This window comes from Oryzias latipes, chromosome 24, assembly GCF_002234675.1.
Source record: "Oryzias latipes chromosome 24, ASM223467v1".
NCBI classification, from domain to species: Eukaryota; Metazoa; Chordata; class Actinopteri; order Beloniformes; family Adrianichthyidae; genus Oryzias; species Oryzias latipes.
The window spans coordinates 22,848,746-22,872,903 of NC_019882.2; the positions used below are offsets into that span (position 1 = coordinate 22,848,746).

The 24,158-nt window shown below is 44.8% G+C and overlaps 1 protein-coding gene and 1 long non-coding RNA gene across 3 annotated transcripts; one reads left to right on the forward strand and one right to left on the reverse strand.

Annotated features, from left to right (window-relative positions):
• Positions 1-10: 10 nt before the first annotated feature.
• Positions 11-1,296, forward strand: LOC110017706. The gene is made up of 2 exons (XR_002293201.2): positions 11-746; positions 823-1,296. It is a non-coding gene; the product is annotated as an uncharacterized LOC110017706 (long non-coding RNA).
• A 453-nt stretch (positions 1,297-1,749) lies between these two features.
• On the reverse strand, positions 1,750-19,703 carry LOC101173112 (kinase D-interacting substrate of 220 kDa B). 2 transcript variants are annotated; one of them, XM_011492108.3, is made up of 29 exons: positions 19,525-19,703; positions 16,446-16,610; positions 16,186-16,284; positions 15,962-16,060; positions 15,785-15,883; positions 15,605-15,706; positions 14,409-14,507; positions 13,570-13,767; positions 13,385-13,483; positions 13,063-13,161; positions 12,785-12,883; positions 12,523-12,700; positions 12,083-12,247; positions 11,828-12,007; positions 11,576-11,741; positions 11,357-11,508; positions 10,939-11,231; positions 10,725-10,865; positions 9,855-10,092; positions 9,678-9,763; positions 9,382-9,526; positions 9,147-9,309; positions 8,896-9,074; positions 8,581-8,813; positions 8,210-8,323; positions 7,041-7,178; positions 6,872-6,970; positions 6,576-6,803; positions 1,750-3,323 (listed from the first exon to the last, which is right to left on the reverse strand). In XM_011492108.3, exons 2-29 carry the CDS (start codon positions 16,575-16,577, stop codon positions 2,205-2,207), a joined length of 5,142 nt encoding a protein of 1,713 aa, XP_011490410.1. In that variant the 5' UTR covers positions 16,578-16,610; positions 19,525-19,703; the 3' UTR covers positions 1,750-2,204. The 2 variants fall into 2 exon arrangements, with proteins under 2 accessions (XP_011490410.1, XP_004083994.1); XM_004083946.3 differs by lacking the exons at positions 8,210-8,323; positions 19,525-19,703 and having other exon boundaries at positions 2,205-3,323; positions 16,446-16,577.
• Positions 19,704-24,158: the final 4,455 nt, after the last annotated feature.

Below are 24,158 nucleotides of genomic sequence, written 5' to 3' on the forward strand. Positions count from 1 at the left end.
CCTTTTATGTAAACCCTGTCCTTGGCAAGCAAAGGTCAAAATTGAGACTTTACACCTGGCATGTCCAATGTCCGGCCAGTGGGCTAAATACGGCCCATGTTCAAATTTTCACTGACCCGCAAGCTTCTGTCATACAATCAGTAATACTTTCTGAGAACTATGATTTCTTGATAATGAATGTCTATATTACGTTGTAAGCCATAATTGTAAACCTGTAACGACATCCTGTGGCGACTTGACTTCAGAGCTTTAAGGGCCAAACCAGTAAAACAGATTTGTTTCCTTGTTTAAAACCACAATAATCTCTTTTTTTGTGTTATCTTCCTGTTTGCATTTAGAAGTTTACAGTAAGCATGTAGAATACAGTACAGTAATCATGAATAATATATTAAGTTTTATGTCAACCCAAATTTATTGGTATTTAAATTTTTTCCAGGCAAACTTTTTCTTCAATTCCTTTCTGGTCTTCAAATAAGAAATTATCGATTATTTTAGTAAACATGTCTTTAGATGTATTTGTGTTCTATGTGAATAAAGAACAAGGATCCTATTGCAAAAATAATTCATTGACTAGTTTGTTTGCATTTACTGGGTTCAATGTCGTGGTGCTTCTGTCAGTTCTCCTCCCCCTCCCCTCTCTGCTTGGCTCCTGATGCGACTCAGCTGCGACCACTCAACTCATCACCTGCCTGCCTTCATAAGGAGATCCTGGACCAGCATTCAACACCAGTTCGTTGTCCCTGATGGTGCATAGCATGGTCTTCACGTTCTCAGTCATTGTTTCTAGCCTCTGCCTTAAACTCGCTCTTACCTTGTCTCCAGGAATCCAGTACCACGACTGGTCGCCTGAGTCTGCTGTATTTCCGGATCCCAGCCTCGTCATTACCTCCTGTCAAGCCCCGAACCACGAGCCTCTGTCGGTACTCCAGTCTCGCCACGAGCCGCGGTCGAAACCACCAGTGACGTCACGAGCCACAGAAAACCTCAATCTTCGTCGTGGGTCCTCCTCGGAGTCATCTGTTTCGCCTACTATCCACTGAACCACGATCTGAATATTAAATCCTTATCAACTCACCACAAAACTCATGTGTCTCCTCCCGGGTTCCAGCATCTGGGTCGGTCTAGTTCCACTAGTCATGACATTCAAAAAGCAAAGCAAGCAAAATTGTTGGCCCCATACTTTCTCACCTCACCAAACCTGACATCTTGTGGAGATGTGGAAGTGTAGTAGCTGTAGAATTTCCAACTGTGCTGGTAAGAGATCAGAGAGAATGATGGGGTGGTCTGAGGAATGGAGAAGGGTCTGGTGCCCATTGGAGTTGTTCAGGACATGGATGAGAGCTGGAAGACAATGGTGAGATGTTTTGCAGGTGGGGCAGTGCAGGTTAAGGTGGAGGTGGGACTCCACCAAGGATCAGCTTTGAGCTCCTTCTTGTTTGCTGTGCTGATGGACAGACTGACAGATGAGGTTAGACAGGAATCTCTGTAGATCATGTTTGCAGATGACATGGTGATCTATAGTGAGAGCAGGAAGCAGGTGGAGGATCATCTAGAGAGGTGGAGGTTTGCTATGAAAGAGAGAGGAATGGAGGTCAGCTGCAGTAAGACGGAGAATCTGTGTGTGAATGAGAGGAACTGAAGAGGAACAGTGATGTTACAGGAAGCAGAGGTGGAGAATCCACTCTGAAAACTCCCCCACCTGCAGACAGAAACTTGTTCCTGACTAGAAATAAAAACACTTGGAGGAGCTTTATCATGCAACATCCATGTTTATTGAATCACACAACACGTCACATGACCTCAGCCAACAGCATGCAAACATTACAAACAGTTACTTCATTTTTGTTGAGTGACTAAGTTAAGCTGCACTTGAACAAGAGACACCAAGACATCAAAGAACAGACTTTTACTCTGAAGGGACATTCAAAGAATTAAAGCTGTTCTGATCACAACAAGAAGACAACAGTGAATTTCTGACAAACTGGTTTTGATACTTCTGACCCCCCAGAAATGTTGGGTGGAGGCAGAGGCTCTCCTTTCTGCAGGTTTATGTCACGACAACACGCTTCACTTATGTCTACGGCCCCCCAACCCTGACAAATGTCTAGCTAACACAAACACAGACATTACTCTGATAAACTCATTAAAAGGTGGAAGGGGGGGGGGGGGGGCTCTTGCCCCTCCCACGCTCTCCATGGCGCCGCTCACAAGATGCTCTCGCGCTCCTCCCCAAACACAACTACATCGGTGGGCACGGTGCAGATCTCAGGGGGGTCACCGGGTTTGAGGCCTCTCTTGAGGTGGACCACGCGCACATTCTCATTGTTGGGCCCGGGCCGGGGGACGTTGGTGTTGACATCAGTGATGGAGGAAGTGGAGCCCTCTGGTAACGAAGGGGGGCCGGTGCCTTGCTGGCTGTTGGTGTTGTTATTCAGGGTGACGTTGCTGAGTGTGCGGTTGAGGTTTCCCGTCTTGGGGGGGGGCCAGCTCTCCTCGGGGCTGCTGGCCAGGAGGCTGCACTGGTCTTCAGAGCAGATGGACATGCGAGCCACAGCCGGGTCCTGAAGGCCACTCAGGTTGCCGGGGACTCCCTGCTTGCGGACACGGCTTTCCGCATCCAACTCGATTAGGTTGGTGCCCCCCAGCTGTGACAGGTCCGCCTCTTCATCCTGCAGAGAGTGGTTAGGAGAGCTCTCAATGGAGCGGACCCCGGAGTCGGATGAGTCCTTCTTGTCAAGTGTGGCGTCAGACAGGTAATCCTTCCCCTTTAGTGCCAGCGAGCCCCCGGGGGGCTTCGGATCCACCAGCTTTCTGTCATCTCTCAGCAGGGGGGCATTATCAGACTCTTCCGACTCGTCATCACTGGTCAGCTTCTGATAGCACAACCCCCCAGTGGCCTTTAGTTTAAGGTCGGCGGCTCCATGAAACAGCCCCCCCTTTTCTGCAGAGGTCTTGCGGCTCAGCAGGGACTTGGTGGAGCCATGGTCACCTTTCTCATCCTCCTCTGTGATGGGGTCCAGCACCTCCCCGTTGGGGGCACAGTCGGCGCCGTCTGCCGCCGGCTTAGCACTGCTCTTCTTGCTGAGAGACCTGCGGCCGTCCTGCTCGTCTCGGCGCCGGTCCTCGGACATGAACTGCTCTGGCTGCGGCTGCACTGGCCGCTCCCGGAGGCTGCAGCCGGTCTCCAGCTGCGCCATCTGTGCGATGTACTCCTGGTAGGCGCTGCGGTACTCGGCCTGCTGTCTGTCCGTCAGTTTGGAGATGTCGTTGGAGGATTCCTGTGAGTTCAGGCTGGTCATGCTGGCAGCTCGGTGAGCGCCTCCCTGAAGACGGAGGAAAGAACAATGAGGATGATGTCACAGAGGGGCAGACAGATGAGCGCCACGGTGGACACTGATCCAAATGGCAGCTTTCCAAATGTTGCAACTACAGCTTCAATCAGCTTTCAATAATAAACAGAGGCATGACTACAGACTTTCGGGTTCTTCAATGTTACTATCTCAGTCTCTTTAAAAGGAAATGGACTTTAGTGATGTTTCCATTCGGTATAGAAGCCCCCACCCCTTACACCATCCAGAAGACAAAAGAACTAAGGTACAGACAGCCTGTGGTTGTTCCGGTTTACACCTTAGCTTCAGGGTTCTTAAAAATTCCACAAGATAATTTCTAGAGGTTTAGGACATTTCTGAGGGCACTTAAGTAGATTCAATGACCAGAAGGGGATGGAGAACCGCAGACACTCCTCATCAAAATCTTGAGACCTGTTTGAGAAAATTTTCATTTTCATTTTTTCCTTTTTGCAAATTCTGTCTTTTAAAGGCTGCAGTCTTAAACTCTTGGTCAGCTGATAAACAGTCAATTTCATTGATGGTATAAAAAGAAGAATATTTGTTCTCTTGCCCCTCTTTTTTCTTTTTACACCTGGAAACCCTACCAAGTTCCTCGTTATGGTCCAGCTGTGGTATATGCCAATTCTTGCAATTTCTTAGCTGGTCTTAAGATTTAAATCAGGAGGGTCTGTCAAAAAAACTGTTACATAATACAAGTAATGGCAAATCTCAAACAAAGGATCATATGTGATTAAAAACACAAGTCACCTCCATAATTAATCTAACACTTTAAAAACCAACCCAAGATTTCAAGAAAATAAAAAAGAATTATTGACACACATGAATTTGATGGTAAAAGTCTTGAATGTGTCAAAATGTAAACTATAACAGACTTGAATGTATTGGTTTGGTTGTGCAGTGGTTCAAATGACTGACAGTCCAACAACCTCACCTCAACAAGCAAGCTTGTTTTCTGAAGTGAACTTCATCCCAGACTGACTCACACAAAGTTCAGACGTGTCACAGTTAATGTGTGCCTACCGCGTTTACTCTGCTCGAAAAATGACAGACAGCTGTTGGAGTGAGAGAATCCTTTTAATCATGACTTCAAACTGAACCAAACGTCTTGGAATTCTCCTTCAGAGATCATCAACAGCTAGAAGAGCGCTCACTCCACACTGATGAATGCAGTCAACAACACAGTAATCCAATAATATTGTGAAGTAAGTTTAGGAGATTCCTTAAATGATTATTTGTTCTGAGATGTGAAGGTTTTGAACTTATTCTGACCTCAGTGATGGCTACAGAAAACCTGCCAGTTTTCTGAAAGGAGGTTTAGACGTAACAAATAAATCTGTGAGTGCAAGTATGAGTAAAAGTAAAGGTTTACAACTTAGTTGACGCTGTACTTCACACTTTTATTAATGGGTTAGACCGTCATCTTCACAGTCTCCTTGTGTTGGTTCCCAAGATTAAAAACGAATTCACTTCTTACTATAGTTTACATCAGCGGTGGGCAAACTACGGCCCGCGGGCTGGGTCCGGCCCGCCTCCATGTGTGGTCCGGCCCCCTTAACAATATCAGAGACCCATGTTTATTTTATTTTTTATTCTGGCCACACGATCAAGACGTGACATTTTCTTCCCCCCTCCTGCAGTCTGTGCTCCAACCTGAAACCCTCTTAAGTCTCTGTCAAACAGAACAGAAGACAGTCTTCCCTTTCAGTTCATCTTTCCCGGTTTATCTCGTTCTTTCAAGGCGATCATGCTGCTTTTTTTAAACAACACACCCTGTTCTGTGTCCTGATTGGCCGGAGACCCTGTCAATCAACCTCCTCCGTGTCTCCCATACAGAAAGGCGGAGCTCTTCAGATCAGAAATCTGTGATAATCAGATCTTTTTTTTCATTCTAAGATCCTGGACTTAATTTCTATGGAGATTGAGGATTTAAACAAGAGAAAAGGGTGAAAATGTTCATCTTTGTCTGAGAAAAGTGGATTTATGCAGTGAGAAGTTTTACTGCCATAAACGTCTGTAATCTGTGGATTTCACCGATCACGGTTATTTTTAGAACGTAACTCCTGCAATAAACAAGGAACTCTGTACTGGTGAAAAGGTAACGGATATATGCTTAGCTGCAGCAGCAGACATAGAAATGTGCTTTTTTCATTATTACTGGATGAGAAACAGACGTGCAGGACACAGCTGCTCAGTGTTTGGGCAAACTGTGAGACGTGAGGAGCTGCAGCTCTAAGTCTTTATTAGGATTATGACGGGAGAGGATCGATTATTTATTGGTTTTTCTTTTTAAATGTATCAGTATATTTTTCCTGAATTTTTGTCTTTTAAAATCATAGTGTTATTTGCTCTTTGCTTTATTTCATAAATAATGTTATTTATTTTATTTAAAAGGATCATGAATGAATTAAACTTTATTCATATAGCACTTTAAAACTCCTTGAAGGTTCCAAAGGGCTTCACAATAAAAAAATGATCTAAAATGGGAACAAAAGTTTTAAACTAAAAACTCTAGAATATTCTGTTTTAGAATAGAAATTTCAATCCTAATGTTTTCATCTACATTCCATGTTATATCATTCTCATCTGCTTGTGGCGTTTCTATCCAATTTTAGAACCCAATGTGGCCCGCCAGTTAAAATAATTGCCCAGCCCTGGATTACACTGTAGTTAACTCAGTGCTTACATTCTGTCTGCTACTGTAAATCTTCTTGCTCCCTTAATGCAATTACCAGAATTGCAATGAATTCTGAAGCGGGAAAAGCAGCATTAATCTATGATGCACCCCTTTACAGTAGTTGTTTATTCTGTTGTTCACCTTTCGCCACTGTGGATCAGCATCCACTGATTCACACAGAGAGTTTAACAAAAGGCGCAGGGAGACCCAGACAGGCAGTCTGGTCGTGGGAAGTGAACCCAGGTTTCCTGCATGACAGTCCTGCAACCAGTCAAGTGTTTATGTAATCAACGGAAAATCAGAGGGTTCTGACGCTGAGAAAAGCAGCTCTGTGCAGCAAAACTACTTCTCTCCATGTCAGAATCAGCTTATTCACATTGATCGCGCAAATGGTGTGTCAAAGAGTGTGTGATATTTAGATGTACCAGTGACAACTACACTGTTAAAATATTAAACCTGCCCTCCATCACATTGTTGCAGCTTTTTACCCTTCAACTGATGTTAATATAGAACGCAAAAACAAAGAGTTTTGTGAAGTCGAGCTTCTCTACCATCCAAGATGGGTTTCCGGGTCGAGCTGGCTCCTCCAGTCCTGCTCCACTCAGCTCCTCAAAGCTCAGGTTGAAGCTGTACATGGGAGAGGCCTCCATGTTACCAGTGCCAGTGCTGGGTGGAGCCTTCGTCCTCTTCCCCACCTCCGTGGCAACCCCCACCACACTTCCTTGTTCACTGACAGATTCCTCATTCATCTGGCTCTCCATGTGGCGCATCTCCAACACCTGTGTGGACAGAGGAGGCGGTCACAGCTCCTGCGTGGATGTGCTGCACACGTGCACAGTGGACTCACCGTGGCTCTGAAGAGCTGCCAGTCTCCAAAGTTCATGTTCATCTCCTTCTTCAGCTCGTCAATGTTACACTGGAACAGAACCCGGCCGTTCACGTTCGCCTGAAACCACAACAACAGAGTCAGTGGGTCTGGCCTGCAGCGGCAGTAGGCGGCATGGAGTAACGCCCACCTTCCTGATGGTGGCGGTGTACTGTCCAACCATGCCCTGGTCGATGCCCTCCATCTGCCGCACGCGCTCACACACTGCATCTGTCGTCATGGAGCTGAGGGGGGTGGGCATGACTCCTGACATGACGGAGGCAGAGCCCTAAACACAGAGCGTTATGAAGGTGCATAGTGTCTGGGACAACGAGGAGCGCCACAAACCCACTGGAGACTCATATTCTACATTAAGGCAGAGCCCCTCCCCTCAACCAACACTCCCATTGGTCAGCTTTAAAGGTTGGGCTCTGCCTGTTCTCCTTCCTGTGTGTTTGAGGAAAAAAGATGTAACCCCACCCTCTGAGGTCTACAGCATCAGATATGACAGCTGTGCCTCCATTTAACTAAAATAATAACAACAACGATAATAATATTAACAGTCGTTTATCTGTTGCATTTCTGTGTACCCCAGGTCGTCTTACAAGTGAAGAACAAAACATGGAACAAAATACAAGAATAAGACAACAGTTAAAGTCATAAAAGTATAAAATGATGAATCATTTCGGTGAGGTGACAGGTTCTCCTTTATTCAGTTTAAAACAGAACCTGCGATGTAAACTGGGGACAGACAGAAGACAGAGACGAGGACAGACAGCAGCAGAGGGGAAGACACCCATGTTCCTGATTCTGTTACACAAGGCCCCTCTGCTGCCTGCTTTGAGAAAATGCTACAGAAGGAACAGTAGAGTTCTCTGCGTCTATGTGACCAAATTCCTCTCAATCGCTTTAAAGCAAAGCTTGTTGAGTTTTTTTAAGAAATATGCACATGTCACTCTTGGCCTGACTGTATGATTCACCCTTTTATTACTGTTATACTGTTATTACTGGAATTGTATTGCATTTCTAATTGATTGTATTAACATAATGTTTTGATTGTGATGGTGCCTTTTGGTCCAAGTCTCCCCTAAAAAAGAGATTTGATCTCATTGGGATTTCCTGGTAAAATCAAGCTTATATAAAAGTTCCTGCAACTGCAAGTTCACTAGGTGAAGCTCAACCAGAGGACGACCATCAATCCATGATGAGTGAAAGCTGGGGCAATGCAGAAGAACACCAGACCCCACAGGAAGTGGGCGGAGCCTAAAATTTTGCGTGTCAGACTGACCCTGCCCACAGTCCTGCTGCGAGCATACTTACAGGCACGGCGGCGTCTCTGCTGCAGGTGTGTTTAGGAGGCAGGCGCTGATGGAAGTGGAGTGGGTAGGGCGCCACAAATGGGCGTGGCAGCTGGTAAAGGTGGGGGAAATATGGCTGCGGGAAGGGGTGGGTTGAGAAGATCCAAATTAAAAACGGAAATGACGGAGTGCCCCTCTGCTGCACAGGTTCTGCCTCGAGGTGGAACCGTGCAGCAGCAGAGGCTCACCCACATGAAAAACAAACTGAAAAAACACAAAGATGAATGGAACTGAAATGAGAGGCGGGGTTACATGCCTGAAACATCCCAGCGTTTACTTGCAGCAGCACCCTTTGAGCTCCCAAGTTGCTGTGGGGGGATTGCTTCTACTCACCCGGTTGTAGAAGGGATGCTGTGGGCCGACCATGCCACTATAGTAGCTGCTGTGGGGAGGGGAGAGGATGCCCCCAGGCGGCTGGTTAAAGGGTCCACAGAAGGAGGCGGAGGGTGAGCAGGTGGAGGACACCTGACTGTAGACAGAGGTGGGGCGGGGCTGAGAATCGGTCAGGGCAACGGCTGGGTACGTGACCCCACCCATGTTGATCTGCTCGCGGGCTGCACGAACATCTGGACAGACAGACAGACCCCCCCATCAGGTGAGTAAGAACAGCTGTGTGTGGCAACAGCAAGTTGTGCACACGAGCCTCACCTGCGATGATCTCCCGCAGTTTGGGGTCCAGGTTGACGGTGCAGGGCAGGAAGGTGCGGATGTCTCGAGCTGTCAGGAAGGGGGTCCGCGAGGACAAGAAGACCTCGAAGCTGCGGACGTCTCCGTCAATCTCCAGCAGTGGCTCCACATCTTTGGTAGTGGGGATGTTCTTGGACACCCTGAGAACAGAGACGAATTAGGTCGACTGAGTCTGGTTGGGGGGGGGGGCAGAAGACAGTTTAACCTCTGACCTCTCGTAGATGGTCTTGAGCGTTGCCTGGTCGGGGACCCCGTCAGTGTCCTCCAGGAACAGAATGAGCCAGGATGTTCTGTAGGGCCACTGCTCCGTCATGTTGATCCACGACGCCAGCCGGTCCCAGTTGAAGCTGATCTGATTGGCTCGTAGAAGACGGCCTGGACACATTCAGGACGACACGGGTTCCTATTCTGCTGCAGAGGGTTGTCCAGGACCGAGCCGAGGCTCACCTGTGACAGAGACGATGTTGAGTAGCCGCCGCATGGTCTGTGGGCTGATGTCGCTGAACCAGTCCTCCGTCACCATCAGCTTGGTCAGGTCAAAGGACATCTGCCGGGTCACAGAACGCTGCACCTGTCTGCGCCGGTACGTGTCCTGCAGCACAAACACATGAACACGTGCAGCAGGTCACAGAAGCTTATGAGAAAGCAGGCTTGTGGAGCTCAGGTCCTGATGCTCTGCTGTTTCAGGTCTGTACTCTGTGGGGGTGAAGTGGTGGGTGCTCCGTGTGTAACCGAGCTCTTACCCGGCGGTTCAGAGCCGTCTTGCTCCCAAACTTCAGATCTCCCAAGCTGTGCTGGGACAGTTTCCTGTCCAGCTCCTCGTGCCAACCTGCAGACACACACTTCACTTCAGGCTTCTGCGTCGGCTTTCAACCCCCCCTTAACACACACACACAGTGCTTTGGCAGTGTCGTGGCTACCTTCAGAGTTGTTGGTGTCTCCATTGGCAGGCGCAGCAGCGCTGATCTTCCTGGCACTGGACAGCCCCCTGCTGTTCAGGAAGACGGGCAGGTGCACGATGTTCCTCATGTAGTCGTGTCCGTTGATGTTGGAATCTCTCAGGACGGTGTTCAGGTTCTGATTGATAGCTTTGATGATGATGTGAGGGTCGCTGGCAAAGATGGAGATGAAGGGACCCTTGGAGAACAACACACGCACCTGCAGGAGCCCAAACCCACAGACATTGATTTGTCTTCCCCTCCCAGGCCAAAAACCGCTTCCTCCACCCTCCTGAGTAAGACCTACAGATGAGCATCACAGCTTTATTGTGAAAGACTCCTGACTTCCCCTTCCTGCAAAGCTCTGAGCTCAGCTCTGTGAACAAATGCCTGAAACAGAAAATCCAGTGTTTCTTCTCTGAAGCTCACAAGGGCATTGCACTGAACTACTACTGTCAATCCTCTAAAGGTTTAACTAACAGTCTAAATGTTTTTAGAAAGGGAACTGGGTTCTCTACCTAACTTTTTCTGTTTCAGAGAAATGCGGATCCTCCCCTGACGTCAGCATGAGTCTATCTCTGAGATGGAGGCTTCTCCCTGTTCCTCCTTTTCCTCCAAGCAGTCCTAGCTTCATCCCTGATTACACAAGTGTCCAGCTTTTACATAGCCCCCACCACCTTCCCTGTTTTCCTCTGTTCCAGATTTCTTTGTCCCACACTCCTTGTCCAATAGAGTAGCTCCCAACAACCTGCTATTGATCAGCCACTTTTAGCCACTTTAGGCAAAAGAGTCTGCAAACTTGACATGAAGGCATGGAAGCCTTGACCTGGAACATAGCAGAAAGGTCCTCACCGTGTCCAGCATCTGTAGGACTTTGTCCTGCTCACAGGAGTCCAGGCCGTCAATCACCACCACCAGCCTGGTCTGGTGTTGGGTAAAGCTGTCTATATTCTTGGCCATCTTCGCCATCAGCTCTACTTCGTTCTTCAAGACCTGCAGGAGGAGATGTTCAGAGAAAGAAGAAGCTCCGCTGTCGTAAGGTGGAAGGAAAGCCTCGAGCCCCCACCTTCATGAAGCCTTCGCTCTTCAGCTTGTGCATCTTGTTGGCGGCACCGTGCAGCCTCTTCCTCTGGGAGTTCAGTACAGAGTCCGTGACCCGCCACCACGTCTTACAATTCAGCAACACAGCCAGGCCCACCACACTGCCCACGCCCACCAACAAGGCGTTGACCGTTTGATTCTCTCTGTCCACCTTAAAGACAGCCAGCAGGGCCAAGCCGCTGACCAGGCAGAGCAGTACAAAGATGAAGAGGATGAAGGACGGCAGGCAGCACGTCTTCTTCCACTTCCTGTTCTTTCCTGGAGAGACAGCAGGGAGCAGATTTCAACTCATTAGCACAGGACAGACAAATGACTGAGTCAGCAGTAAATAGTGGACTCTCATTTGCAGCCAAACCCCCCCCTCACCAATTCTCCCACAATACCTTGTGTCTCTTCCGCCTTAAAGACTCGGAATAGACGGGAAGCAAGAAAGCCAAACTCTCGCTCGCATGCATCTGACAGCGTGGCGATCATCTCTGCCATGGACGTCTCTCCGCCCACGCTGGACAAACGGTTGTAGTCTGTGAACAGGAACCTGCAGGAGGTACACCTTTCAGCATTCTGTGGAGCGTCTCAAGCCTGACAGGTGAGCGTGGCGTTACCTGACAGGCAGCGCTCTGGTGCTCTGCTCCGGCAGCTCCGGTGGATTAACGAACATCAGCTTCAGAAGCAGCTCCAGATACCCAATGTGACGGGCCAGGCGGGTGCTGAGGAGCCAGGCCCAAGTCCAGCTGTCACCCTCCCTTCGGCCGCCAAAGTACACCACCACTGCAGAACATAGCAGGATCGTCACAGTGGCACCCAACAGAAAAGCATTTGTTTGTAACCTCTTGGAACTTTGGCACTCTACTGACCAAAAAACAGGTAGAGCAGAGCCAGCAGGCTCAGCGACACCGCCACAGCCAGTTTGGGGTCAACAGTGAAGCCCAGGACGATGGCAACTGAGCCACAGAGCAGCAGGGACAGGAAGACCACCAGCCAGGAGAACTGGAAGAGCGGCTCAATCTGCTGCCCAGCAAATGTCTTCATCTCATCTGAGGAGGAAGGAGAAGAGCTGTCACCTGTGCCTGAGCTGAGCATGCTCAGTGTGCCAATGTTTGAACACTCACCTTCCAGCTTCTTCAGCAGGAAGGACTTGCCACTGCCCCACTGGGCGTATAGGCCCACGCAGATGGGGGGCTGCATGGTGGGTTCACTCAGAATGTCAGCCAGAGCAGAGCTGTACAGGTCGTAGCCCAACATGTCACCATCAGTCTCAGTGGGGGACAGATGACCTGGGGGGAGGCAAAGTAGAGCTTGGCATCTGCAGGAAAGAAGGTCTTTAGTGGTTTATTGGATGTACTGCAAGCTTGGCTGGAGCGTTGCCGGTTCGAATCCTAGTACTGTGTCAAGCTCCCTGAAGTGTTTTCTCCCCCTGTAAACAGGACTGTGACACCCTGGGCCAACGCTCTTCGTCAGAGGGGCCACAGTCGTGCCAGGGCAGGGGGGAACGTGAGTTGCTAGTGTGGAGATAATTGTAGCAGATGTCAAAGATCCAAATCTGACATACGTGCTCCAAATATCTGTGTTAGGATGCTTTTTTGGTGGCTGCAGTCGATGTTGTAAGGCGTCTCTCCAGCTTTGTTCGGGCGGTAAAGCAGGCGGCCATCTTTGGGGTTTCTGAGAAGGAGCTCAGCCAGGCGGCGACTTCGACCCCGAATCGCAATGTGGAGGGGAGTGTCTCCTTTCTGGAAAATACAGAGGAATAGGGAGCTGTGTGTGGAAACCGGCAGGTAAGGTTGAGACAGGAGTGGCCAGAAGTTTAGCTGCACCTTATCCACTGCAGACACTTTGGCTCCTTTGTCGAGTAGCAGCTCCACAATCTCAATGCTCCTCATCTTGGTGGCTTTGATCAGAGGGGTATCTCCATCCTGCCACACACAAACACAGTGGTTTACCTCTTCTAGGTTATGAGATTGATGAGAGATGATGGCAAAGAGGTTAAGATTTCAGCACCAGCACATTCTCATGCTAGTCCTAAAAGGGGTGCTCTGAGCCTCTAACAGTGAGCATCACACTGGTCCCTACTTTATGACTGCAGTAGCCTCACCTTGGTGCATGTCTCTGTGTCTGGGTTACACTGCAAGATGTCTCTCACCATGGAGGCATTCCCCTTCTCCACGGCCCAGTACAGAGCCGTCTTGTTCTCCTGCAGACACACAGCACAGCGCTGACACAACTAAACACAACGGGGGAAGACGAGGATCCTCATGATCTGCTTGTACCAGATTTGAAAGAAACAAAATCTCGATTAACGCCACCTACTTCATCCAGCCAGGTTCCCATTGTAACCACACCAAGGAGGTCCAGCTTTGCATTTCTAAAGTAAGTCATATTTAGCCATTAACGCAGTCCCCCTTCTTTGATCTCACCTGCCCACGGATATCAATGTCAGCATATTTGTGCAGCAGAGCTCTGACAATCTCCACGTGCCCCCCCCGCACTGCTCCGATCAGCACAGTGTCTCCGCTCTGAAAAAGAGAGATGCCTTCAACCCTCTCAGCAACCTCAGCCCCCCCTGCTGGATGAGGGGAGGAGTCACTGTAGGGCCACTCACCCGGTCAGGGATGTTCACATATGTCCCAGCATCTAGCAGGTCCTGGACGATCTCAGTGTAGCCCTCCTTGGCAGCAATCATCAGCGCCGTGTTTCCATCCTTGTCCGTCATGTTGACATTGGGGTTTCTCTTCAGGAGCTCCTTCACCACCTCAGTGTACCCTCCCTTCACAGCCACGATCAGAGCTGTCATGGAGTTCTAAGCAGAGTACACAGACATCTGAGTCCCCCTGACCTCCAGGGCTGGGCGTGTAACCATGTAATCATTGGCACCAGATGCAGCCCCCACTATCCTGTCAAATGTTTCTTATCTGACATTCAGACCTTCAGCTGAACGTCAGCAGGTCTTTTGCCTGTATATGACCCCATCACCCTGACCTGTCAGACTCTGCTTTCCTTCATCTCTAACAAGTAAGGACTTTGTTTGATAAAATAATCTGTCAGAGAAAACCAAAGCTTAATTTGCTGAACCAGAATTGCTTTAAGCCACTTTTGTCCCCTCAAGCTCTCTGAACTAGAATCACTATGTTCCTGTACATTTTTAACTCGTCCTCTGACTCGGATTCTAACACCATTGATTGATGAGATTGTCCCTGAAATCAATCTATCTTTATTATATCTGATCAGTAGTGATATTATTCTGGGTCACTCTCACACATGTTGTCTTGCTGTACTTGGGGCCCACCTTATGCATGAATCAGCGCCGTTTTAGATGAACCAAAGAGTGCTGCATACTTGCTTGAATGTTCAGGATCCTTTCAGATTGGTTGAACACTACACAGTGCCTCTGCCTGTGATTCAACAGAAACAACAGCTGCATGTGTGCATGTGTGGGCGTACCGCCCCCTCCTGGTCCACATCAGCGCCCTTCTCCAGCAGATGCATCACACAGTCGTAGTGTCCCTTCCTGGCTGCCCAGATCAGAGGAGTGGTCCCGTACTGAAACATGCACAAGCACAGAGGAAGGGTCGTGTCAGTGGCTCTGTCCCATTAAATATAAGAGCTTCTTTCAAGCCCCCTCTGATGGACACACTCGTCTGTGGGGCCTGCTGCCTTGAAGCCCAGAAAAACTATGGTGTGTCTTTTAGACCATTCGTATTAAGAAAACTGCTCCTTGAATTTACGCAGCTCACTACCGTTGGAGGTAGCTGTGATAGCGTGACGTCATTTTTTTAATTTATGAAATGAAAAATGTTCGTGGTCTACTTTGTAAATGCATTTACAAACAAATTTTCAAATCCAAAACTGTATCAACCAATTCATCAACAATATTCCAATTCCTCTTTTAAAGTAAAATTTACAGTGTGTAATTAATTTACAGTGTTTACATAACACAATGTATTTTTTATAAATTAATTGTCAAATTATAAATTGGTTTTGTAAATCTTTATTTTTATTACTGATTATAAAAAAGCTGTATTACTTTCTCAAAGACTTTCCTGGTGCTCCAAACATTCCCAAAGTGACTCTGTAGGATGTTAAAGTCTGCATGATGGTTAGTCCCACTCATCCACTGACTCTCATGGAGAAGAATCTCCTGCAGCTCCTCACTACTCCTCCTTTCCTAGCAGACATTCCCAAACGTCTTCATGGTTTCTTTCTTTAGATTCACACCATCACGGCTGGTTTTTTCCTCCAAACACTCAGAGCTTACAGCCTTTCCTCCCTTTGGTTCTCTTCCTCTCTTTGGTCTGTAGAAAGTCTGCCTGCATTCACACTGAAGTGAACCGCACCAGAGTTCATCTGCATGTGATCAGAGAACCTCAAGAGGACCACAGTTCTCTGGTTTCTTTAGTCCAAACCAGAGTTTAAACAAAGACGACTATCAGGGGAAACCAGATCGGATTAAAACCTGACAGAGTGGGTGATCCTTCTATCTTTTAGGATCCGCAAATGACATGAAGGGTAAAAAATAAAGAAAACATCCAAAAGGGAGTAAAACTGCTGCTCCAAAGGTGTCCTCATTGTCTTTATGCATTAACTTCACCAACACCTTAAATGATCACACACACACAGTGTCTTTTTGATGCTCCCACCTTGTCCGAACAGTTGACTTTGGCTCCATACTGCAGCAGCAGCTTCACAATATCAGCATGTCCTCGACCTGCAGCCCAGATGATGGGGTAGACGCTGTATTGCTGTACAGGGAGATGGGGGGAGGGGGCTGTGAGAGTGCAGAACTCAGGAAGAGACACACATATCAGAGTGACAATCACCTGTCCGGTGGTGTTGGGGTTAGCTCCGTGCTCCAGCAGCACCTCAGCCACCTCCACACGTCCTTTGTAGGACGCCCAGGTGAGAGCAGTCCAGCCCCCCTGACAAAGAACACAGCTTTGTTCACACATAGAGGGGGAAGCAGTTCAAGTGCATTTTCCATGAGTCTTTGCTCCCACCATGTCTCTGTGCTCAATATATGCGCTGTTCTCCAGCAACTCCTTCACCACTTCCACGTGGCCCTCCTTTGCTGCAGAGATCAGAGCCGACCAGCAGTCCTAACAACACATAGGGACCAGGTTACCATGGAAACAGAAGCCGCTGGACCTCTCGGTCGCCTGGCAACAGCAGCAGCCAAGGGGAGAAGTAACACTGAAAACAGGGCCACACTTAGAGCACTCACAACATCATCCAGGTTAACGTTGGCTCCTCTTCGAATAAGCTCCTGAATGATCTCTAGACTGCCCTGCTCCGCTGCCAGCATGAGGGGGGTCTGGCCGTTCTGTATGTGTTTAAGCAAAAAAACAGGTTTAAAGCAATCACAGCACTGGAAAAAGCATAAACGGTGCAGAAAACAATACAACCCATGTAAAAGCAATCACAATGTGACAGTATTTGATAAACCAATCAAAGATAATGAGGGTGGTACTTGGAAGGACGTACATCACTGCGTCCATCAACCTCCTTGAAGCGGTCAAGGTGAGTTTTAAGAGCCTCCAGGTTCTCTTCCTCTACATAGCTGAACAGGTTCTGGATGGCCAAAGTGGTCATCTTGATGGAGGTGGTGGTGTCCATGGCTGCTACTTTGATGACGCCTCCTGTTGGCTACTGCAGAATATGACAGATAAAGTTTAAGCTCGACTAAAGATGGATGCTGATATTTAGACTCTTTGCTTCTCTTCTGGGTATTTTTTTTGCTTCTGTAAATTCCTTGGTGCCGTCCCAACCCTTCCGTCTAAAAGCATTCAGCTCTTTCAGGAGATTTCTGCTTCATCTTTTAGTTTTTCTACTCTTTTACAGATTTGTAGAAAAAGAAAATATTCTCTGTACAGTATATTAAAAATGAAAAGAAAAATAGTTAAACCCCTTAAAATGATGTTTTTAAATGAATTTTTTAGAATTAAAGGGCAAACTTAAAATGCAAAACCCATTTTTGGAACTTTTAGATGTATTATAATGTTAATTCCTCTCTATAAACAACCCTATACAACCCGGTATTTTGATCCATTCACACATTTCTGAGTATTTCTCTAAAATCCTGCGCTCTCAGCACCAGGCCCCCCCAGTCCATGAAAATGAGTGGGTGTGACGAGAAGACATAGACCAGTGAGAACAGCCCCTTCCAAGAAGTGTCTGCACTGCCAGCCCCGCCCCCAGGCTAAAACACGCCCACTTTCTCCGCACAGCTAGCGGTGATCAGCTAAACGCTTTCCTTTAATGTGAACAATATGCACATCCATCTGTGCAAAGGTTCAGATGTTGCTGTTTTTTCTTGGAAGAAACACAGAAACGCTGCTGAGGATGACGACATGAAATGGGCGGCACCCACAAGGAGAGAAAGGCGGAGCCTCAGAGATCCAGTCGTCTCACATTGGAAAAGAGCTCAGGAAAATAACTCATATTTCCTTTAAAATTTTTTTTACTATAAAAGGCTTAAGAACAGCATGATATAGACCCTTTAAGAACTTCAACAAAGCTATTTTTGATATATCCTGTTTTTTTTAAGTTTTGACTGCAAAAACTCTGGCTTATCACCACTTATGTCTTTGTGTAACAGCCCTGCTGACTGAAGAAGAAGAGCCAATCTGGTTCAGCTCTGTCAAAATCTCAAGCCATCCTGAGCTGATTATGCAAAAAGGCAGATTTTAAATTTGGGGCCCACTCCAGAGATATTAAGATTAAAACTTTATTTCTGAGTGTTTCTTCATTCAAATTGTGATGATTCAGGAGCAGTTGAAAAAAAGCTGTTGGAAAACCTTGTAGTTGATTCACAAGTCAGTAAATGTTTATTTTAAAGGCATCTTTCTCAGATCAAAATCACAAAGTGTTTCACAGTAAAAACACATAAAATTTCAACCAGTCATCTTACATACTTCACACACTAAACAAAGTTAAAGACAAAATTAGATCAAGTAAAAGCGCTACTGAATAAAAATGTCTTGACCGGACTTTAAACACTCAACAGAGTCAATCTGTGGTAATGGATGAGGAGAAAGCACGTCTGGGTTTGTCTAAAAACCAGAAGTATCATTTTAAAATCAAGGAGTTCTATGTTTATTGGCTCATGTTAAAAGAGTTTTGAACCAATTGCAGATGTCTTTAGTTTAAACAGGAATAAAGCTAATTACAATATTCTAAATGAAAAGAAATAAAACCATGAAGTCATTTCCAGGACAGGTCTAGATAAGATGTGTTTTAATTTTTCCACATTCCTCAGATGGTACAGGCAGATTTTTGTGTGTCCTTCCAAAGATGGAGGTTTGTCAAACAACCCCCCTATAGGTTTCTGGTCCTCGAGTGGACAGAGGAGCTCAGACAACCATGGTGTTTGATGGGAGGGATTTGGTTTTCTGAGGGAAAAATCACTGTCTCTGGTTTCTGGTCAGGATACTTTTAACGTAGCTAAAATTAGAGGAATCATATATAAAAAAATGGAAATATGGCCTAGAACTGAATCCTGGGGAACGCCACATGATATATTTAATGACCCTACAACAAAATGAAACGTTCTTCCACTGAGGTATAAGACAACCAATTTTCAAACAGGCTCAGACAGACCATAATGCAATCATGATGTTGTGATCAACAGTACCAAATGCAGATTTCATGTTCAGAAGACAGTTAACTGGCCAGAATAATAAAATGATAATATATCCACACTTAAAATACCCGCTCTGCAACTTGCTTACTGTTTTACAATTACCCCTTAATTTGTGCGACCAACCATAAATTTGTAGCCTTAGACGCACTTAAAATACATGTGGGTGATGCAGCAACGTGCATCCGCGTCATACATGGGACCAACATGGTTTCCCTCCGTTTTTGTGTGAATAACATCAGCCTTACTATTTTGGTATCAGTGCTGCTCGTTTTTGTTTCCACAGGTAATAATATTGCGACTGCAAACTTCCTCCCAGTTTAAAAAGACAAACACACAAAGATTGTGCTTCATGTGGAGAGCACACATTACAACGTGGCTCTAATTTGTGTCGTCTAGACTTTTTACCCCAAAGACAGTTCTGCATGGCAACGACTGGAGGAGGGCGGATGGATGTTACCATGACAACAGTCTCCAGGCAGTAGGACCCTGAAACGGGAGGGCTATGGATAGTGGCAGGTCTACACGGACGCGCAGGAGGACAGTGCGCTTGCGTGTCTGTCGTTTACTGTTTTTGGAGATAAAGCTATTCTTTAGAAATAACGTCTCTGATTAGGCTCTTATCTAACCTGAAGTGACTCAGACCGACCTGACGTTGACGTGAATAATCCTTAATGCCCACGCGCGGCCCTGACAGCAGACACGCAGAAGCCACGCCCCTCCCTTCATAAACAAGAACCATCACAATGCGCGTGCACAGAAAGGTCATCATTCTCCACACTATAGCACTCGCAGATATTGCGTGTGTCCTCCCGCAGACGAAAGTAATAAAGGGAAGTGGAGGAGCGCGGGACTCTGGGCTTGAACTGATGATTCATCGACGACAATGAATCGCGGTTGGTGACGAGGCCGACCGGAACACACCTTAACAAACGCCTGCCGTCGGGTGGGCCGTCCTCCGGGTCGGGACTGTCGTCCGTATTTCGGTCTGAGTTCTGATGACAGCCGCGGTCACTCCGTATCCCGCACAGCAGGAACCATCTCGTTCCAGCGACACTGAGCAGAGAACAAAGGAGCAGCCAATCACAGCACGCTCTGCGTCAAGTGCGGGACGCAACGGCACTTCCGCCACCGCCCCGTCAAAGTTAAAGGTCGAGGAAGAAACACCCCTGTAAACAACAAAATAAAGCCCAGGCTGTGCATTTCACAACTCAGAACTGATTTTTTAAAACAAATTTACTGAACAAAGTGGAAGAAAATACAGTACAAAACACAATGATACAAAATAAATTCAAATATGCCAGGGGAGCACATACAGTACAGACCAAAAGTTTGGACACACCTTCCCATATATTTGAATGAGAAGGTGTGTCCAAACTTTTAGTCTGTACTGTATGTAACATGCATTTTATACAAAAACATTAAAGGCTCCGCAACTTTCATACATACTAATTTGTGATTAAGGCTTAGAGAAAGTATAGAGATGCATTTCATTTTGTTTTATTAATATAGGAGGCAGGGGTAGAAGAGGATGATCATTTACATTAATTAATATATACAATTTGCCAAATGTAATAATAAGATTAATTATGAGTTTTTTTATTTGAGTCCACGTTTTTCCTATGAAAGCCAAAAATTGTATGTTCAAATTTCAGAGTGAAGTTGGGGTGAACATGATTTCTAATAAATTCTAAACACTTTTTCCAAAAAAAGTCTACTTTCAGTACAATTCCAAAAAAGATGGTTAATTGTCTCTGGATGTTCTCTGTAAAAGGTACAATTAGGGTCAATTCTTTTCATGCATCTTAGTTTGAATTGAGCACTGGGGTGAATTTTGTGCATCATGTAAGGGTTAATAGCCGACGAAGTGTGCGTTATTACTTTTTAAAGCGCGCCGTGGAAGCCTCAACCGTCTGACGCGAAGGCCATTAACCCGCATATACCATGGTCACTTACTAAAGCATTACATATTAACCAGTTTTTAGTCCTTAATTCTTGTTTTTTTTTCTGATTTGGATCGCTTTTCTCACAAAAAGCGGACTTGCCGCATCACGTAGCATATAGTCCTCGATGCGCAGCACCACCGCTGCAGTCAAGATTCGGCGATATATCTATGCTGATTGGTTGAATAAAGCATCAGTTCAGAGAGAAAGTTCACCTCTTACCGCTTGTTTTTGTCCAGATGATGAAGCAAAAGGTTGTTTTAAAGAAGCTGGCGCAGTGATACAAAACATTTAAGCTAGGTGACTGGAACTTCTTTTTTCACCGGTTATCAGGTTTTAATGCACACCCAGCAGCCAATCAGAATCTGGTATTCACCCGGACCATGGTATAATTTAAAATAAACTTCTTTTATCCTTTTATTTATCATAAAAGTCGGGGTCACACTCCAGCCTTTTCTCCAAATACTGTCGGGTACAAAACGTCTCCAGTAGTGTTTGGTACATGGTACAGAAATGACATCCCTTTGAAACAAGGCACGTATTTTGTTGTTGTTCTTGTGAATATGGGTTAAACAGATTTTTCCTGTGGTGGTGTCAGTTGCATCCATAGAGGGCATTTCTTCATACCTAACAGTTGTTTTAAACATTTGACATATTACTTTGGAAACAGCATCAAACACAATGGCATATTCTTAAAGTTTTACAACAAGATTGTATTAAGAATTGAATTCAGCATATCTTAGTAAATACCCAATCATGTCAAAAAGCTGACCCACCAGTAGAATTTTTTTCTGGAATAATATGTATTTGTTGTTCCAAATTAAAAAGTTATGGGGAGAGAAATTGTGTTTGTATTAAAATGCCCATGCAAGAAGAGTTTGTTTGTGGAATGCTGATAGTTTAGCTGGTATTTTATCAATATTGTAATGGCAAAGGAGAAGAAAATGAAGGCTGCCTAATTTTGAATATATAAAATGCGGAAATATATTACAAATAAAAGTGGAATTTCTTTAGGTAAGATTCGATCCATATACGATTTTCCAGATAAAATTAAATAAATTTGGTCAACAGATTTCAGTGTCTGATTGATCACCTAAAAAGATCATGCAGAGTAAGGGATTCTAAAGATTCCCTCTACCTTTGACAGCATTACTCTGCCTTTTAGGCTCAGATCTCTTTGAAGCCGTAAGTTACAACGTTTTTTTCTCTATTACCAGACTGAAATTTGAAGAACTCCCTCTAGTTAGTTTTTGGAGATGCATAGGTATGTTACACTTTCAATTTCACATATGGATGCTGCTTTGTCATTTTTAATCGGTAATAAAATCCCATTTTTAATGTTAAGATGAAGTCCAGAGACATTAGAAAAAGCTTTTCTTGGAAATAGGGCTCGAGGAATTTGCCTGCTATCTTTCAAAAAAAGAGCCGTATCATCAGCTAATAAGAATCTCTTTGCCGAACACAGAGAGGGCTTTAAATTTATACATAGTTATGTAATCTGCCAAGGTTTGAGTGGCTAATAAAAAAAGATACGGCGATATTGGGCAACCGTGTCATAATAATATTAAAACGAGAAGTACAATACATTTTTTTATAAGAAAACTTGCATTAAAAAATGAGCATTCGAAACACTAAATTGTTTGTAAAATTCCCCAGTTACTCCGTCTGGTCCAGGAGATTTATTATTTTTTTATTTATTATATTTGTATTTATTTTTATATATTTATTATAGAAGTGAGTATTTCGTTAACAGTGACAGGAGAGTCACAGATTTCACACAGAATAAACAGAAGGACTGATAGATTGGGAGTTAATATTATCTAAAACTTGTTGGGGACTTTCAGTGGGATCATTAACAGCATAAAGTTTACTATAGAAAGAACTAACAAATTTAGCAATTTCAGAGGGCTATGAGTTTAATTGGCCATCAATATTTAGCTGTTGTAGTGTATTTGATTGAGCACGATGCTTTTCTACTTGGAAAAAATAGGAAGAACTGCTTTCACCCTCTTCCAGCCATTTTAGCCGATATCTTACCAAGGTGATTTTCATACAGCTCATCCAGTTTATTTTGTAAAAGGTTAATTTTATCAAACCTCGGATTGATTTGCTGGACATATTTGAGATAATCTTATTATGTCATTAATGACTTTGTCCTCTTCTTCCTCCCTGGAATAATTTAAATCAGAACTAACTTTTCTTAGGTATTTTGCGATATCATATTTGAACAATTCCCAGTTTTTACAGTTTTTAAGAGTTTTCAACGTTTGCTTTTTCATAGAAGAATGAAACAGTTTCAGAAATGTGTTTTTTTACGATATCAAGCTTAACCAAAGAATTGTTTGGGATTCAAAATGTTTTTTTAATTTGATTTAATTTAATGGAAGTATGTATTGCTTTGTGATCAGTAAGTGGAGAGTGAAAAATTTCAGTATTAATATCATCTGTATCCAGACAATCAGACACAAGCCAGTAATCTATATGTGACTGACGGGAGCCATTTTTGTTGCTCCACGTAAAATTAATTTTGTTTGGAATTTTCTCTCCAAGGATCTTTTAAATTAAATCTTAGTATTAATGAAAGTAGTTCAGCATAGGATTATCAGTTTTTGGTGGCCATCTATCCAGTCAGCAATCCAACACCATATTCATATCTTCTCCACTTATTATTATTGCATTGGGATGTTTGTTTAAACATTCAGTTAAATAAAGAACTCGGCTCGGATTCTTACTCTGGGTTCACGGCTGGTGAGGCACCGATGTCATCAGTCAGATTTAATCACCGCTCACAAAATATAGCATTAAAAAAAATCTGCAAAATTGTTATCATTGACTTCCTTTTTTTGTAATATTGGTTTTATCTTTTTATTTTTGGTACATTATTTAACATAATTACAAGCTTTACACCCAAATTGTACACGTGAAAGAGAAAAAGAAAGAAAAAACTTACAATAACAAGAAGAACAAAAACAGATCAACCTCTACCAGTCAGGAAATTAAGGTGAAGCCATCCTATGATACATTTTTCTAATACAAATGCATTTTTTTTAAATAGGGAAGGTTTACAGAGTATTCTTAGTTAGTCTTAGTCGTCCACAGATCCATTCTCCAAATTAAGACTCTTAACAAAATTTTTTAGAGGACCCCACATGTCTTTGAACAATTCCAACTTTCCTTTCCTAATACATGTAATCCTTTCTACTGGGAAAACTATGAGCATCTTTTCACCCAGTGAATTAACTTGGGCCTACACTTTTTTTCCCCAAAACATTGCAATAGTTCTTTTTGCTTGTAAAAAACACATGTCAATCATATTTTGTTTGTTTTTAGTAACCTTGGGATTTGAAGGATGTATTCCTAAAATAAACATAAAAGGATTTGTTAGAACAGTTTTTGAAACAAATCATCTCCACTGCTTTTCTAATCTCCTCCCAAAAAAAGTCTTATCTCAGGGCATTGCCACATGCAGTGGAAACGAGTCCCTTTAGCCTCAGTACATTTACAACAGATATCTGGGATATTACTGTTATGTCGGTTCAGTTAAGCTGGTGTTATCTATGTTCTCATAAGCCACTTGTATTGCAAAAGCCTAAACCGAGTACTGATTATGAGTTT

Excerpts from the sequence above, each read along its gene's own strand:
- LOC101173112 (XM_011492108.3), bottom strand. The coding sequence starts at position 16,577 with ATGGACACCACCACCTCCATCAAGATGACCACTTTGGCCATCCAGAAC. Across the intron at positions 9,310-9,381 it reads CAACATCGTCTCTGTCACAG|GCCGTCTTCTACGAGCCAAT; the intron begins GTGAGCCTCGGC and ends GAATGTGTCCAG. Across the intron at positions 8,324-8,580 it reads AGCATCCCTTCTACAACCGG|CCATATTTCCCCCACCTTTA; the intron begins GTGAGTAGAAGC and ends CCCTTCCCGCAG.